This window comes from Hirundo rustica, chromosome Z (assembly GCF_015227805.2).
Source record: "Hirundo rustica isolate bHirRus1 chromosome Z, bHirRus1.pri.v3, whole genome shotgun sequence".
Lineage (NCBI taxonomy): Eukaryota > Metazoa > Chordata > Aves > Passeriformes > Hirundinidae > Hirundo > Hirundo rustica.
Window position 1 is genome coordinate 16,866,953 of NC_053488.1, and position 16,471 is coordinate 16,883,423.

Below are 16,471 nucleotides of genomic sequence, written 5' to 3' on the forward strand. Positions count from 1 at the left end.
CAGCATTTGACAAATTTTTTGTTCTATTGACTTAAAGTGTTAATTTCTGTGTCAAATTTCTGAGAACTGTTAGGATCATCATGTTAAGTAAGAGGGAGCTGTCTGCTCTTGGTAGACAAATAATTAAAATGTTAAAAAGATTAAATGTCTTCACAGCAAAAGAGATTGCATCTTATCATTTTGGCCTCTGCTACTGTGTGTCTAAAGAGTTTCTGAACAAGTGATTCTCAGGACCAAAATACTGCTTCAAATGCAGTGTAATGGTTTTTTCCTTCCTGCTGCTTTCAGAGAACTGTTGAAAATATTTTGAGGAACTAAATCTTTCGATTTAAAATTTCATTTCATCAACAAAAATATGTTACTTCTCTGAGAATACTTAAAGTACTACTGCTATTGCAATGTCTGATACTTGATTTATATTAATTGGCAGCTTCTATTTAGAATACTAAAATGGTGAACTGATTTTACTGAAACAATACAATTAATTCTTCTTTGAAGCTTGCAGGTTTAGGATAGTCAGTTCGTACTGCTTAAATAATGAAAATAGCAGGTTGAGGTGTAATAAAACCTGATTTCCTTCTTGTATTTCCATGTTGCTCCTATTTGTCCCTGTTTATTTGGGCTTCCTGCAGGGCTTCACCTGTAAAATGACAATCAGTACCTGATTTTAATTACATTACATTACAAGTGTGGTATTTAACAAAGCACCCCACATGTTTGTAGATTGTTGGAAAGCAGCTTTTAGACCCTTTTAGAGGGATTCTTAGGTGTTGGCTTTTTTACCAGTATGGTCTAATCTGATACTAATGTTGAACATAAAAGCACTTGAAACTGAATTTTAACTAGGGTTATGTGAATGCAGTTTATATTTATTCTTTTTAATGTTCATAAATGAACACTAGTTATACAACATACTAAATGTTATTCTGTGTGAGAGTATTTCTCAGTGGTGTGTAATGTTGTGACAATTGCTGTTCTTAAGCACTCTAATCGAACTTTCAGTATGTGAATAATAGAGGTTGTTTCCTCTGAATCAACAAGTCTGCTGTTAGTGCTTCCTTTCTAAATAGGAAACAGGTATGTTACCTAACTTTCACCTATAGATACTGTAGAAATACAGGTACAAGGTTTACCCATCTGTAGAGAAGTTCTCAAATGCTGCATGCTATCTGGTGGATTAAGATATTTAATTGTGCATATTTACACATCTTTCTGTTCTATTTTGTAATTGACTGTTTAGTATTAATACAATGTGGGTAGAAATAGATTATTTCTTTTGTATCTTCCTGAAGGTCAAACATTTATCCATACTGCAGCTTGAAATTTTTACATGGTAAAAACCTAAATACTTCTCACTGCAGTCTGTTAATATTTCTGTAGTTAATCAGGTATGCAGTAACAGTAGTCACTTCTGATTGAAAACTTATGGTTTTCATGACAAAACTAAACCAGCAAAACCACTACTTGACTGAAAGAAGTGTAATTTCTTGAATTTCCTTTCCTCCACTCTGAAAAATGCTCTGGTGTCTGAGTTAACAGCTTGTAGCAAGAACTTGGGATATTAGGCATTCTCACTTAAAAAATACAGTACCGAGTTCTCAGGACTACTGGAAATGATTAGCAATATATTTTTAGCCCTTCTGACAATCAGCATGATGTAATCATCATTGCAGGTAAGTAAATTCCTCTCCGTTATGTAAGTTTTCTATTAAACCTGTATTTTGAGAGAAAAATATGAACTAGCAGTGCCAAGTCCAGAGAGGATCTGCAGCAAGGCCAGAAACAAAGCTGTAGAATGTCCAGTATCTAGAATTTTGCTTGTGATCGGTGTCTTTTAACTAAGATTTTTTTTTAGTAATATTCAACTTACTCATTCTGTTTCCCTGAATATAAAGGGTTTTTTAAAAGAAAAATATGTACTTTGAACTTGCTTGTTAACCAGCTATATAATTCTCTGCAGTCAGAGTTTAAGTAATGATGTAATTTTTGAAGACTAAACACAAGCGTAGGCACATGCATACATGCTTCCCAAAGCCGCCCCTAGGGACAAAGCCCTGAAACTGCACACCTTGATGGCCCGGGAATGAAAGTTGTTGTGGAAATTACTTCAAAAGATTTGATTAACACCTAGATGTTTTGCGTTTGTGTTGCAAATTTTCTTGTCAGCTTACAAATGAGTGCAGTATCTGAGTGGGGTGGACCACGAAACCGTGATTGACCAGATTGTAAAGAATGGGGTAGTCAAAGTTGTAAGTCAAAGACAGCAGAGCCTTCAGCTCACAATTCAATAGAAAATGTATTTGTGAAAGACAGGTTTGCTCGCTTCCCATTTCCTCTGTCATTTGTCGCTTTAATTATTTACTGCAATATATTCTGTTCCTGTGTCTCAGAAGAGTGATTGTGAAATAGTATTAATTTTTTTGAAACTACTTTTTCATATCATATGTGAGGAAATTAAATGTTATTCCTGTGTGAGAGAGGATGTCTGTCAAAGATGATACCAGAATCCTGATTCTGTGGCTTTTGCTTTAGGGTACTTGATTTTTTTATATGAACTTGTACATCTTTCTCCAGTATTGTATGTCATGGTTTTTCTTTGATAAAAAAGTTTTGAAACTGCACTTGCCTAATGGATACAGTTATAGAAATTAGCCATATTTACATGTGTGGCTGAATTAAAAATTAGGAAACTGGTGAGTGGAATTTACATCAAAAATTTGATCTTGCAGTTCATTGTTATGATAGATGGTATTTACTTTTGGCACATGATAATATGGTAATTCCCATCTGTTCTACTGTGGAAGCTGTTGAGAGAGAGAGAAGTCTCTTTGAAATACTTGTGTAGCTATTTAATTTTATGGTATGTTCAGCTGATATACATGTAACAGCTTTGTGTTCACTGTATAAACCAGACTTATTTTCACTTTGTGCACTACAAGTGTCAATATCCTCATTTTGAGTGGTCTAATATGTGCAAGAATAGTAACTCTGAATACATAGGGCTTGAAATTACGTACTTCAGGTATGTGCATGTTGTTTTGCCCCACTGTCAAATCAGAAGAGTTTATCTTCTCAAAGGGTAGCTGCAGGACTTTGCCTATCTCTTCTTTACTGTGGGGTATGACCCACATGTATGGTCAGGTGCTGTTGAAGAATTGCCATGCACCTCTTATGTAGCCACACCGAATTGAGACTGTTCAATTAAAACAAATTATTGAAAGGTCTAATGAATAGTAAAGCAGCTGTTTTTTCATACATAATCAGAAGGGACCTTTGACACTTTACCACAAAATAGCTTTTGTGCTGCAGTGATCATGATTCGCCAATAGTTGTCAGAATTGTCTGACAAAAAATTGAGAAGTTGTTTAGACTTCAAAAGAACATTTTAAACACATGAAGCACGATAGTAAGGTATACCAATCCTATGACTGTTACCAGGCTACATGTGCTGTGGACGTGAATTTTCTGTATGTGTTTAAGCAAACAACTTCTTGTTGATTATTTAAGAACTATTCTTCTCTAAATGCTTCTATTAAGTGCTGTACATCTCCCTCCTCATCCACGCATCAGAGGAAGTACTTTACTGTGAAAACGTAGCTGTGTTAGAGAAATCTGAAACTGTTAAACACAAAAAAGCCATGTTACATTCATTCTCCTTTTTCCTTCTTAGTTTCCTCATTCACCTCTCATTTATATCTTTTCTCCCAGAGCCTAGCCCTGCATCGTCTCCCAGCTTACAAAGGGAAGTTTATTCCTGTAATCAACTTATTCTTTAATTTTCGTTTCTCTTTTTATGTAGTCTGTGTAATTACTGACTACTGTTCTTTTCCTCTGGTTTCCAACAAATTCAGAATTTGACCCTGCACAAGGTTAAAATTGTTCTAGATGATGTTGCTCGTGGCCACAGACCGTTCATGTTCCTCCTCTGTGATAGGAATCTTTGACAATTAGGTGTTGTTATTTTAAAAAAATTGCTGTCCCTTTCTTAGCTTTGTCTGTGTTTTTCCTCATTATCATGCAACCTTTGATTCTAGGAGTATCCATCCAAGTCTAAAAGAAACCCCAGGGCTTAGGTTTTGTCATGCCTTCTCCTGAAGCTGTACTCATACACTCTTGCTTCTTTTGTGCAGATGTGTCTCGTTTTGTCTAAATTTGATACCATCTCCTCTTTTTAGTATATTTGCAGATATTTTCAGTGTCACTCTGATTATGTCCTGTCTCACTCTGTTCCTGAAGCATCAGCCTGTAGCAAGCCTGAGAGTAAAAATACAGAACTCTAAATCCTGCATGAGCTGTGGTGCTGGTTTTTACCATTTTATGTATGTGACTGAAAAATCAATCTCTGTGTAATCTGAATGTTAGGTTTTATACCAAGAAGCCTCAAACTTTTTAAAATTTGTTTTAATGATTTTATTTAAGCGTTCAAGAGATCCTGTTTTCCCAGAAGTAGTGTTAAAAAGGTGAAGTGTAAGAATGAGATGTTTGTTTCAAAAGTTCAGCAAGCTGTAGAAAAATATGCAGCTCTAGAATGCATGTAGAATGTGCATGTAGAAAAGTTTCTGCAGCTCCCAGAGGAGCATGTCTGAAGAGAGCTGTTTTAGTACTTTACGGGAGCTACGGGATTTCATGGCCTGTTAAATAAAAAAAAAATCTAAATCCATCAGGTCTTGCATCCTGAAGCCATTCCAGATGTGTTCAGTTGTCAATAATTTATTTGTTTTTACAGCTTTGTTATAAAGAAGAGAAAATGCGAATTAAATTCTGTTTGTAACTGTATGATTTTTTGTACAATATTATGTGGCTAATATCACTGCGGATAAATAAGTATACTGTATCTGTGTACTCACATAACTAGAATTCTATATTTCAGAATATTATAGTCTTATCTTAAAACTACTTTATATTACTGTTTCGGTGCTAATTTGCAATGTACATACATATAAGGATTTTAAATTTTCTGGAAATACTGTTTTGATAACCTGTTAAAAACAGGATATGTTCATTATAAGTATTCTGTGACTTTACTGCTATAAATTTTTATAGCCATTTCCAAGATCTAAAAATTAATGGATCTAGTTTTTGTCAGTTTATATTTTGCTTAAAATTGGTTTTCATTTAGCCAAGAGATAATAATACCATAAATAATGTATCACTGGTTTTTCTGATATCTTAATATCATACAATCCTAGTGAACGTGAGATTTTTCTACTCTGGCTTCTGCTTGAAGCAAGGTCAACTACAGTGAGTTGCTCAGGATGTTGTTGAGTCGAGTTTTGGATATCTCCAGTGATGGAGATATGCTTAAACAGAATTTTCTGTGCTTCAGTTTGTGCCTGTTTCTTTTTGTCCTGTCACTGGGCATGACTGAGAAGAGTCTGAGTCCGTCTTCTGAATTCCCTGCCCCATGTCCAAATTGAGTGATTTTGTACCATGGTAAGATTCCCTTGAACCTCCTCTTCTCCAGGCTGCACAGTCCTATTTTTCTTAGCCTCCCCTTATATGACAGATGCTCCAAGCCCTAAGCAGATGTCATATTTATATTGAAGCTTTCTTTTTCAAAACTACGACTCCTCACAATGATAAAGTACAGTGGTAAAACTGTACTGTTCAGCTCAAAAAAAAGATCCTGAGAAACAGTAAAATGATCTATTTAAAAGATTATTTACAGAATCACTGATTTTTTTTTTTTTAAATAAAAAATTATTTATTTTGCAATATTACCTCCATGTTAACTCTCTTCTTATTTCAGCTGAGGTTTATGGTTTTCATAAAGCATTTACTGGAAAAATGACTTTATAATCTTATCTGAGATCCCTAGGAATCTTTTTCAGTATGCTGTTCAATATTTAATATAATCTCTTACATAATTTTTTCCTTCAGAACAATGAGGTAGAACATTCTTTGATTAATGGACTACCTTTTATAAAGAATTTTTCCTAAATTTGCATTTTTAGAGTAAGCAACATGGCTCATTTTTGCTTAGTAAGGACAGTATCCTTAGTTTCTCCAGGAGCAGCAATAGGAGCTTATTTTTTTCTGAGTATTTAAAAGAATAGAACAGCTGTGTTTCATCAGACCTTCATCTAAAGGAAATATGTGCCCTGAAAACATGACTTTTTCACGGGCCTGTGGGTGTCCTGCAGACTGCAAGTTGGTAATCAGCAGTCTCCTGAGTAGGTGGAACCTTTCCTTCAGCCCTCTGCTGTTGTGTTCTTAGTCTGGCATTCTCTTGTTGCTTCACTTGGATCACACATTCTGAGGATCACAGGCAGAGTTACATAATGTACTCTGTATGTAATGTTCACTGTTCACACAGAACACACGTAGCAGCACAGTGTTTCTATGAATGTACTGCTTTTTCTCCCTTGTTCATCTTCATTCTTTTGGCAGATTGCTGACAAATTGGCAGCAAAACCCATCAGCATTTGGGGGATATTAGCTTATATTTGGTCCTTCTTTCAGAGGTAGCAGGTTCTTGCTGTGAGTTTTATCACATTCATTTTGGTGCTTTGAGCAATTATAGAAGGAAAAATGAAAGTTCCTGAAATGCAAGTTTTTGTCTTGCATCTTTTAACTTAGAGAATGCCGGTGCTGTTCCTTCCTTTCTGGTTACTGATGTTTTTACTGTAATTACTCTGTTCTCCAAAACTTTTTTGTACTAAACTTTTTTGCTGTACTCAAAATATCACACCTTTTTGCATGGCCAGCACACCATCTAACTGAGCTGAGGACCTTATTCATGTAGGCTTTATTTGCAATGCCTGTGCTAAGTCTTGAACTAAACTGTGATCTTCTTGTCCGAAAGTAGTCCCCTAAGTAAATATCATAAAGCTTCTACTGAGGCATGTAGAAAATGTAATGATGTTTTCTTTAGGGTGAACACCTGCCCATAGGGCATGAACCGAGATAAAAAAATGTGCAGCTGCTGCCTAAACTTAGAGCAAATGTGAAAATTTATTGAAACATCTTTGCTTACCGTGCAAACATCACACTTGTTAGTGTAATTTGCAAACTAATAATACTTGAACCATAGTGAGAGTTTGACTTCAGGTGCATTGCTTTTCAAGTCTGTTTTTCTTTTCTGAATGGGTTCAGAAGTTTCTGAAGTCTTTATGTGACTGCTCTGGAAAACCTGGAGCTATAATACAATCCAGTTGACTGAAAACTGGGGAAAGGAAAAATGGGGAGTAGGAGAAGATAAAAACTGTTTCATAGGAGGGGCATGTGAAAATTGCTGTAGTTTTACCTATACTGTATTAAAACTGAAGCATTTGTCTCCCAAGAGTATCTGTTTTCATACCTTTGCAGTATAATTAATATAAATACAGGTGTTTCCACACAGTTCCTTAACAAATGTGGATTTTGAAATTTCAGAGAACATGTGATAACTCCAGACTCATTAATGTTGATGAGAATCCACCTTTATTGCTGAAAGACTGCACATCTGTAGTTGCATCTTATTATTCTGTTACAGTTCTTCATTGTGGTTCAAGTTTTACCTCATTGTTCGAGACAAAAAGCTACTTTGTTCTGGTTGACTCTTCTGTTTTGTTCTTTTTCCTAGGAAAGAGCAACTTAGTGTATGCTTTCCCAAAGGGTGATTTCAGTATAGCTGTTTACTTTCAACTTCCTTCTTGTATTTGTATTCTAAAGTTGTTTATATGTCTTTAGATTCTTATATTATCTCACAGTACAGAAATGTAGGCTTTTTAGAATGAAATTTTAAATTACGACTGTATCACGGCATGTGTTGAGTTCAGAATATATTTCTTTATGCCTATCCAAGGATGATTTTGACAATGAGGGAAATTGGACACAGTCCAAGATTTCTAGTTTTAAATCATTAAACTTTGCCTCAGGTTGCCAGCATTGCTTATAAATTCACTTGAGGTCAGTTCTGTGGTAGTACTTAGCATCCATTTCATCAGAACAAAAAATACGCAGTTCCTGAAAGCAGTTCAAAATGTCTTATGGGGAAGTAGTTAGAAAAATAATTACACTAATCATACACCATGGCATTTTATTTTGAACAATGTCAGTATATAAAAAGAAATATACAGTCCCTTTAAATAAGTTAATGCTGTAATGTTGTTTTAACTACAGGTACAGAGAGGCTCTTGTCAAGTGGGATGAAGCACTTCAGTTAACTCCCGAGGACGCTACACTTTATGAGATGAAATCACAGGTAAAGCATGACAATTCTTTGCCAGTTTAGAAATTAGAAAAGAAAATATATTTGTGAACAGATACTGGTCAACATTATTTAGTTGTTGTGTGCTGGAACTACAACACAATTTAGGTAATTCATTTTTACCAACCAATAGAGTGACTTGTAACAGAAATTGGAATAATGCTGTTATCCCAGCCGAACACAATAAACATCTTTGCTGGGTTGTGAATTAGGATGCTACATTGGGGGGAAAAAATGGAAATACTTAAAAATTATATTGGAGGGATCAAGGAGAGCCTTAGTGTGATGGATTAGTGAATTTGACCATTAAAAATCCGCCTGCTCTTTCTAAATAATGGGCTTCATAATATCTACTGTCAATATTAACCACTGGTATTGTATGCAAATGATTTGCTTCAATCTGGTTTTGCATTAAGTACTACATAGATAAATCAGTCATGTAAAAGACTTTGTAATACCTAATCTAAACCTGCCCTCTTTCAGTTTGAAGCTGCTCCCCCTTGTCTTATCACTACAGGCCCTTGTAAAAAGTCCCACTTCAGCTTTCTTGTGGCTCCCATAAAAATCTTCTGGATTCTAGGAAGCAGCTCAACAGGCTCCACAGACCTGTGCCTATTTATTTTCAGCAAACAGCCTTGAAAAAATGAATTGTTTGAAGAAGAGAGGAAAAGAGAAAAAAAAATTCTGTGAATTTTTTAATGTAACTTTCTAAGTTTGCTATACTGTTTAGTTTTAAAATCTTTGTTGTTACTCTAATTCTTTTATTGTGTAAAAACCCCAATCAAGACTGTAACACCCTTGCTTCCCCAAAAGAGAAGCCAGAAAAACCCAAACTCCAACAAACCCCAAGAACCAATGCTGGTTCTTTTCCAAGGTGTGGTGGCTGCTTTTTCTGATGGCTATTACCACATTTGCTTCTCACTGTGATCTTGTCTGGTGAAATTAAGAACTTTTGTTTCTGCAAAAGAATTAATAGAATAGTCATGACTTCATTTCAGTATAGTGATAATGAAGATGCTCTTGTTTTATATAGTTGCAGAAGGTTTAGATCTTACTGAGTATTTGGTTTGAGAGATGCTTCATGGCTTAAAGGTTTTTCTTTAAATTGTTTTGGGAGAAGTGTGTTGTCTTTCCGTAAGTGTTAGTATAAATTAAAAGATCTAGCCTAGTGGGATGGCTGGGAAGGAGTTGCACAAATGGCACGAGCATGTAGCAATAGTACTCTCCTGATCCTTCTCCCAGGCTCCAGCAAGCTTTGGCTCTAGAACTTCTCTGTGTTTAGAAGTGTTTGAAAGATTTTTCTTCAACAAATTTGTTTCAGTGCTTTCTGTTCCCATGTAAATTTCTAACATCTGCAGAGCTATGCATTAAGGAATTGCAAATTCTGATTGTGCACTATTGGAAGACACAGGATAATACAATCCTGCTTTAATTAACAGCACTCCAGGTTGCTGTAAATGATGTTAACTTATGTAGCAGTTCCTTTATATGTTTAATTTATGACTTCACTAGTAAAGAAAATCTGCTAACACATGAAGATGGTATTGGTAAATTTTATTATCATAGTTTAAAGATTTAACTGTTTTGAATAAAATAGCTGTTAAAAATCTCAGGACAGTTCTGCTCAGTGGGGCAAATTACTGAACAGCTCCCTAACTGTTCTTTATTATGGTCTTACGTGAATGCAAGAATTTATGATAGGTCCCCAAAAGCATTCTATTTGATTGAAATTATACAAAAAAATAAAGTATTTTCACACTGAAAATAGCAGGAGAATTGTGTAAGCTTACCTGGATCTCAGCTATGATGCAGTGAATTATCCGAAGGAGTGCTTACTACAACAAGCTTCAATGATGCAATACCTAATACTGAGGGGTTGTTGATTACTTGGCTCCCCAGTCCCTGTATTTTAGCAAAATGGCAAAAGTGAGCTAGAGGCGTACAGGATTTCTGCTGACCAAGAGAAACTGAGAGGTAGCGGTGTGACTGATTCATCTTGTGAATTATCTGTCCTTGTCTAATGAAACAGTTGGAGAGTAATGAAAGCTGAAAAAATGAAGTAGCCCAGGCCTCTGCTTACATCATGCCTTTGCTTTCTTTCCAGAAAAAGAGAGCAGTTCTGGGCAGTAGCACCATTTCTTTTTGATTTCACTTTCTTGCATTGCGTAACACTTGTTACACTGTGAATGAGAACACAAGAAAAGTTTGTGTACAAAATACACATTTATAAAACTATGTCTTGAATCGTTTTAATAAAGCATGTAATATTTCAATTGGTAACGTCTCTTTCATACATGCAAATAATTATTGCAGATGGTTTTTTGAAGTATGACTTATGCTTACTGGAAGCTGCTTCATAGAATTTGTAATTTGATACGCTTGTACTTCTAACAGCACTGATGTGAGCTGTGGAAATCCACTTTTGCCAAAATAGAAATACGTAATTCATTCAAAAAAATATTGTAGCCAATATTTAAAAGATACTGTCTTAGAGCTGACTTTATTATTCCAGTCCGGCATACCAGCACAAATAATGCAGCTATTGCAGTGTAGCTCAGTGAAAATATTTCCGAAGAACTGTACACCAGCTTCAGCAACTTCAGCACTGGGTTATAAAAATCTCCCTGTCTTGGTACGTGTCACATACCAGAGGAGGAGATTCATGTTAGGAATTACTTTGTGCAATATGCAAAGATTCTTTATGGTCTATATTAATTTTCCATCAGTGAGAAAATGTCTATTCATGAAGTAACTGTGTTTGAGAATTAACACTGGAGGATGAAGTGGGGTTTTTGCACAGGCTTGAATATCTGTCTTACATCCTTGCATTTATTAGGATAGTCTTGTGTTGGGTTACACAGCAGATTTTCCATTCTTCTGTATTTCCTTTTTGAACAGCAAACTTAATATTTTCAATACTGCATTGTTTAATATGGAGCTCAGATAAATATGATAGTGACGCTGTTGGAATCTATATATATGTTTGTGGTAAGTTGTCAAAGGTCTGTATTTTAACAGATGTAAGACAAATGTCTTTCAGTACTTCTGAAGAGCAGAAATAGTGTTTAAAGTTTCTTGTTGTCAGAGATACTTGAAATAAGTGTATTTCCAGAAAATCACATGGGAACTGTTGAATTGCTCAATTGCTTCAAAAAACCCATAGAATTTGATGAGATTTTTTTTCTGTTGCTGTCAGCTATTTGATCCACTTAAAAACAAATTTTTATGGTTTTTGAGAGGTTGGGGGTACACTTTTCTTTGCATGCAAGGTCTGTCAGTATACACACTTGATATCACCAGCCTAAGCTGCTTCCCCATTGCAAGAATCACTGGAGAGTGAATGTTTATGCAATTTAATTTCTGCATTTTTGTTGAAAACCAAAAATCTTTCAAAAGACCCAACAACAGCAGCCTGATGTTGATTCTGGTGTTAGGTAGGTAGTATTTTAAGTATATTCAAAGGATGTATAAAGACTGCTTATAGTAGTGCAGCCACAAAGACTGCTTGACATTAAGCTGAATTTCTTAAATATTTTCTGGATTATTTTGTTACTGCTTTGAATTACAAAGATGGAGGAGCAGACTTTGACATAATCTTTGATTTTTTTTAATCTTAGCATTTAGTGACTGGATCATGTAGGGCATTATTGGATGAAGAGGGGTATCAAAGGACTTGAAACATTGTGCTGTTATATAACAAACTCTCTTGGGAGCCAGACTTGTTGCTATTCAGTGTACTCCTAAAAATTCACCTAGTTTGTATTCCTTATCTCATGGCACTTGCACCTCAGATCTCAGATAACTATGCACCTATGACAGAATTTTTAAAGTAGACAATGCAGTTTTAAAATACATATTTTTAGAAACAAGTAAATTCAAAAGTAAAACTGTCAGGTTATGTTCCTTCTAGTGATGTTTTTGGATGTTTTGTCATCAGCTGTATGAGAATTTAGTTTCCTACAATGCTGCATCCTCAATTTATATTTATTGAATAGGATCAAGATTTCAGATATGTCTCTTCTTTGTTTTTATACATGAAACCCATCATCTTCAAATTATTCCACTTCCCCATTATGGGTAAGATGAATTTATTCATCTGTATTTCGAAATGGGCTGCTGAATGGAAGAAGGAATTGGGTCAGTTTCACTGAATGTGGAATGTATCTATATATAGTAATTCAGCCTCAATCCACTGAGCTCAAAACCAGAACCTACTAAGATTCGTAACACTTCCAAAATATCGTGAGCAGAACAGGCTGGGTCACTGTACTGCCTGGATTTCTAATACTTGATCAGTCTTCTGATGAGAGCTGCTATGTTTGATTTCTAGCCACTGAGTTCTTTTAATTCTTCTAATATCTTTTTCTATGACTTTTTCTAAAGCTAGATATGTTAAACTAAGTTATTATAGGACATAGATGTTTTTTGTTTTAAAGCATGTAATAAGGATAAATTTCTTGGAAAAAAGAGAGTCCTGAAAAAACACTTACTGAACATTTTTCTAAGACATTTCCCTGCAGTCATTTTTAACACATTTATGTATGTGTGTGTGGGCAGTGAGAGCCTTGAGATGTTTTTTCTGCTTTGTAATTATTTTTCCTAATTTTTGGATTAGTTTTAAGAATGTTTTGTAATAGATTATTATCACTATACATATATATCACTATATATGCACACATGACTTTATATATACACTGTATATATATTATGAGTGTGTGTATGTGTGTGTATCTGTGTATACACGCATACTTGATGTGGCTGCACGTTGAGCACGTGACAGGCATACTGTGTGACAAAGAGGGGCTACAGCACGTGTGCCTTTTTGGCTTTGTCTTGCACATGTGGCCCTACCCCAGAAGGACTAAGCACCACTTCAAATCTGTGCACAGAAAATCTTTGTGCTAGCAGTGTTTTTTATTCCTGGCTCAGTGTGCTTTTTTGGGTATAGAATAGCTGGTTTGCTGGTTCAGTTTCCAAGCAGCATGCAGAGGTATTTTATTAAAGTGATAATGATTTACAGGTAGAAAACCCAAGACAAGGCTGCACACATTTATGTCTGCCTTTGTAGGTTCCTTTTGATGACCTCTTCACCTGAAAAAAACCCAGAGTATGCATTAATAAGTATATTAGTTATACTGATTGACAAGCGTAGTGGAGTAATTTTATTAATAATTAAAAAACTACCTGTGTTGGATAAAAATGCATATACATTCAAATGGGTGTTTTTTTGAATGTACTTTGAGAATCTAATGCCAGAGTTACTAGGAACAAAGTAATTACTACATGATCTGGAAGAGAATTTTCAAAGTAGCTGTTTATGCTAGTACATACAGTAGTCATAAGTAGATGAAAGTGGAATAATTGCCTTTATTAGTGAGGTAATAATTCAGTAAACAAACCACTAAAAATTATTAAACACTACAAAAGATTTCCTAGGCACTTACACAGATGTTTTTTAATTTGTTTGCAGTAGAAAGTATTGTTAGGAAATACTGAATACTTGGGATGCATAAAAATGTTCTTGTGTGTGTACACTTGGTTTTCTCTTATGAGAATAAATACCTTAAGACACTGATGTAGAAGATAGCTGATAGATGCAGAATACTTTTATCTTGGTAGGATTTACACCTATCCACTAGTAACAGTTTGATTAATTTCATACATCTGCTGCAGATAAGGGAAACTGCCCATACAAATGTAATTCATCTGAAAGTTTTAGAAAAACACATAACATTCATCACAGACTTTGATACAAAATGCAGTCATTGAGAACTCTTGAGCAGGAAGAAGAGGGAAGATGATATAATGCTGTAGATTGTTTTTCTAAAGACTTTCAGGTACTGCTGAATATTAAGCTACAGTCCATTGAATCGAATTAAGGTGAAGCCATAAGACGAGTCTTTAGAAAAATTTAGTCATACTAGAACAGTAGAAATATCAATCCGAAGGGTTATTCAGAAGCTATGCTTGTGATGTTTCTTGGTTTTTTTCAACCCAGGGTTGCTTTCTGTGGTAGATCTTTGCCTTCTCCTTTCCCTCCTCCTCTTTTTTTAATGTACTGCTCACCTCTATGCTGTGCATGTACTGTTTGTTAATTAGAGTAAATACTCAAGATCATGGCATTTGAATCCTTCTCTACTCCACACTCATATTTATCTTTTTAATATATCATAGAACAGTAAGGTTAAATAAATCTGTTTTGAATCTATTTGTTTCAGCAATAGTCCTAATGTGTTCTAATATTATTCATCATAGTTGTGGTTGGTTGGGATGAAAGTGGTTGCCCACACATGAGTCTAACCCTTGTGGTTGATGTTCTCATCATACTGCAGGAATGCAGTTGCCATTTGTTTATTACAGTGGTATCTATCACCACAGCATGTGGGTGTCTGAAATCATGATCTCAGAGTGATGCAGGTCTTCGGTCTTCAGGTGATGTGCCAATCTTATGGTGGTATTGGAAACATAAGGCAAGCTTTGATCCACATTGTGTATTGCTAACTGTGATTTATCGCCTTAGTTATGGAGATTCAATGCAAGAAGAATAATCCTGTGGTAACTGCTGAGTAACACAGATTTTCACATTCAGAAACCACTTTTTTCCTTAATGTAGGTGACTTCATGTCTAAGTTAGGCTCTGCAGAATGCTTGTTCTCTAAATGCAACAGTCATTGTTAAGGTCTGTTTCCATGCTGAGTTACAGGGATTGTTTCTATAATTATGTCATGTGCACTACACTGTTTCTAGTAGATTCCAGTTCTCTATAAAAAAGAATAAATACAGGCCAGGAATTTTTCAACAGTACTTGCACATTTATTATGTTTAGTTTTCCATGTGTTTCTCCTCCTGAGTATTCTCTTAGGCTTTTATAGGCTGTGAGGTTTGTTGACAAGGAGAGACACCTTCAGAAGCAGGTAATCTAATAGAGTTGCTTAAATAGTTTGGGTGAATCATCCTCTAGCATGCCTGTTTCTCTCTGTGGGGATTGAAATGAATCTGGGTGACTATCTGAAGTCAGACAACTAACTTTTAACTAAAAAAAGCTAGGTAAGATGAAACCGGTCCTTAGTTATTGAAACAGTGGTTGTTGCCTACGTAATCCCAGAAAACTTAATTTATTTTCAGTTTTGCTTATTTTTCTTCCTCCTCCTTTTCTATTTCTGATACAGGTCCTGATGTCTTTACATGAAATGTTCCCAGCTGTGCATGCAGCAGAAATGGCTATCCAGAGAAACCCACGTTCCTGGGATGCCTGGCAGACTTTGGGACGTGCCCAGCTTGGGTTAGGAGAGATAGCACTGGTAGGATAACAGAATTGATTGTGTGCGAGAAGGAAAATACAGAAATACCAAGGTTGCTCTATATCCTTATCATAACTTGAACGTAGACAAGGAAAAAGATCGTTATTATTTCTCTCCGGTGTTCCCTCTGCTTTATTGTGTTTCACAAGTGTTTCCTGTGTGGTTTTGTTGCTGGACTTGTGGAAGACCTGTCTAGCACCAAGACTTTTGTGTCATATACTGTACTTATGTGGTGGCTTTATGCAATAGAGCATTTATGCTGACATAACTGCACATACTACATTCTGTGTGTCGTACTGCTACAGTGCAGCTCACCATAGTTTAAAAATGAGGATAATGTGAAGTCCAAGGGTGAGCGGATTATACAGGCTCAGTTTTTATACATGCTTGCTGGTAAAATTCTATTGTCTTGTTTCCCCTGTGTCCTGCTTATGCAGCAAATAATGTGTGCTCATTCCTGCCTTCCTCTGGCTCCCTGACCTCAAATGGTGGCTGAGGTTGCTTCTTCATTTAATGAGAGAGCGAAAAGCTATTCTACAGTAGCTGAAGTGCATATTTTTTTTCTGGAGTATAATAGTTTTCCGCTAGTTTCGGTGAAAACACAACAGGTGAACTTTCAAATTCAGACACATTCACAGAGATCCTTTAGAGAAACAATGCATCATGACCTCTTTGATTAAAATAGACACTGGTTACAGTTTGAATAGAAGTATCTGTGTGCTGTTTTGATATAAATAATTTTGTTGGTAATTTAGAGTGTTTTTGCAAAGTTACAATGTTTGGTCTGAAAATTTTCAAGAATTGAAAAAAGATAGGGTTTTTTTGATAGAGGTTAACCATTCATGCAAAAATAATTTTTAAAATGTAGTAAGGAGCAGTGTTAAAAACCCAAACCCAACCCAAAACAAATGCAAACAATGTGAATCACCTAGGGTCATAGAATAGTTTGGGTTGGAGGGAACCTTAAAGATCATCTAAA

General features: G+C 35.5%; 1 protein-coding gene across 1 annotated transcript in view; it reads left to right on the forward strand.

Moving 5' to 3' along the window:
* The window catches only part of TTC33 (tetratricopeptide repeat domain 33), a 51,392-nt gene that overhangs the window by 23,974 nt on the left and 10,947 nt on the right, over positions 1-16,471 (forward strand). The window contains exons 3-4 of the mRNA XM_040090886.1: positions 8,104-8,185; positions 15,361-15,492. Coding sequence (XP_039946820.1) covers positions 8,104-8,185; positions 15,361-15,492 — 214 coding nt within the window. The remainder of the gene's footprint in view (positions 1-8,103; positions 8,186-15,360; positions 15,493-16,471) is intronic.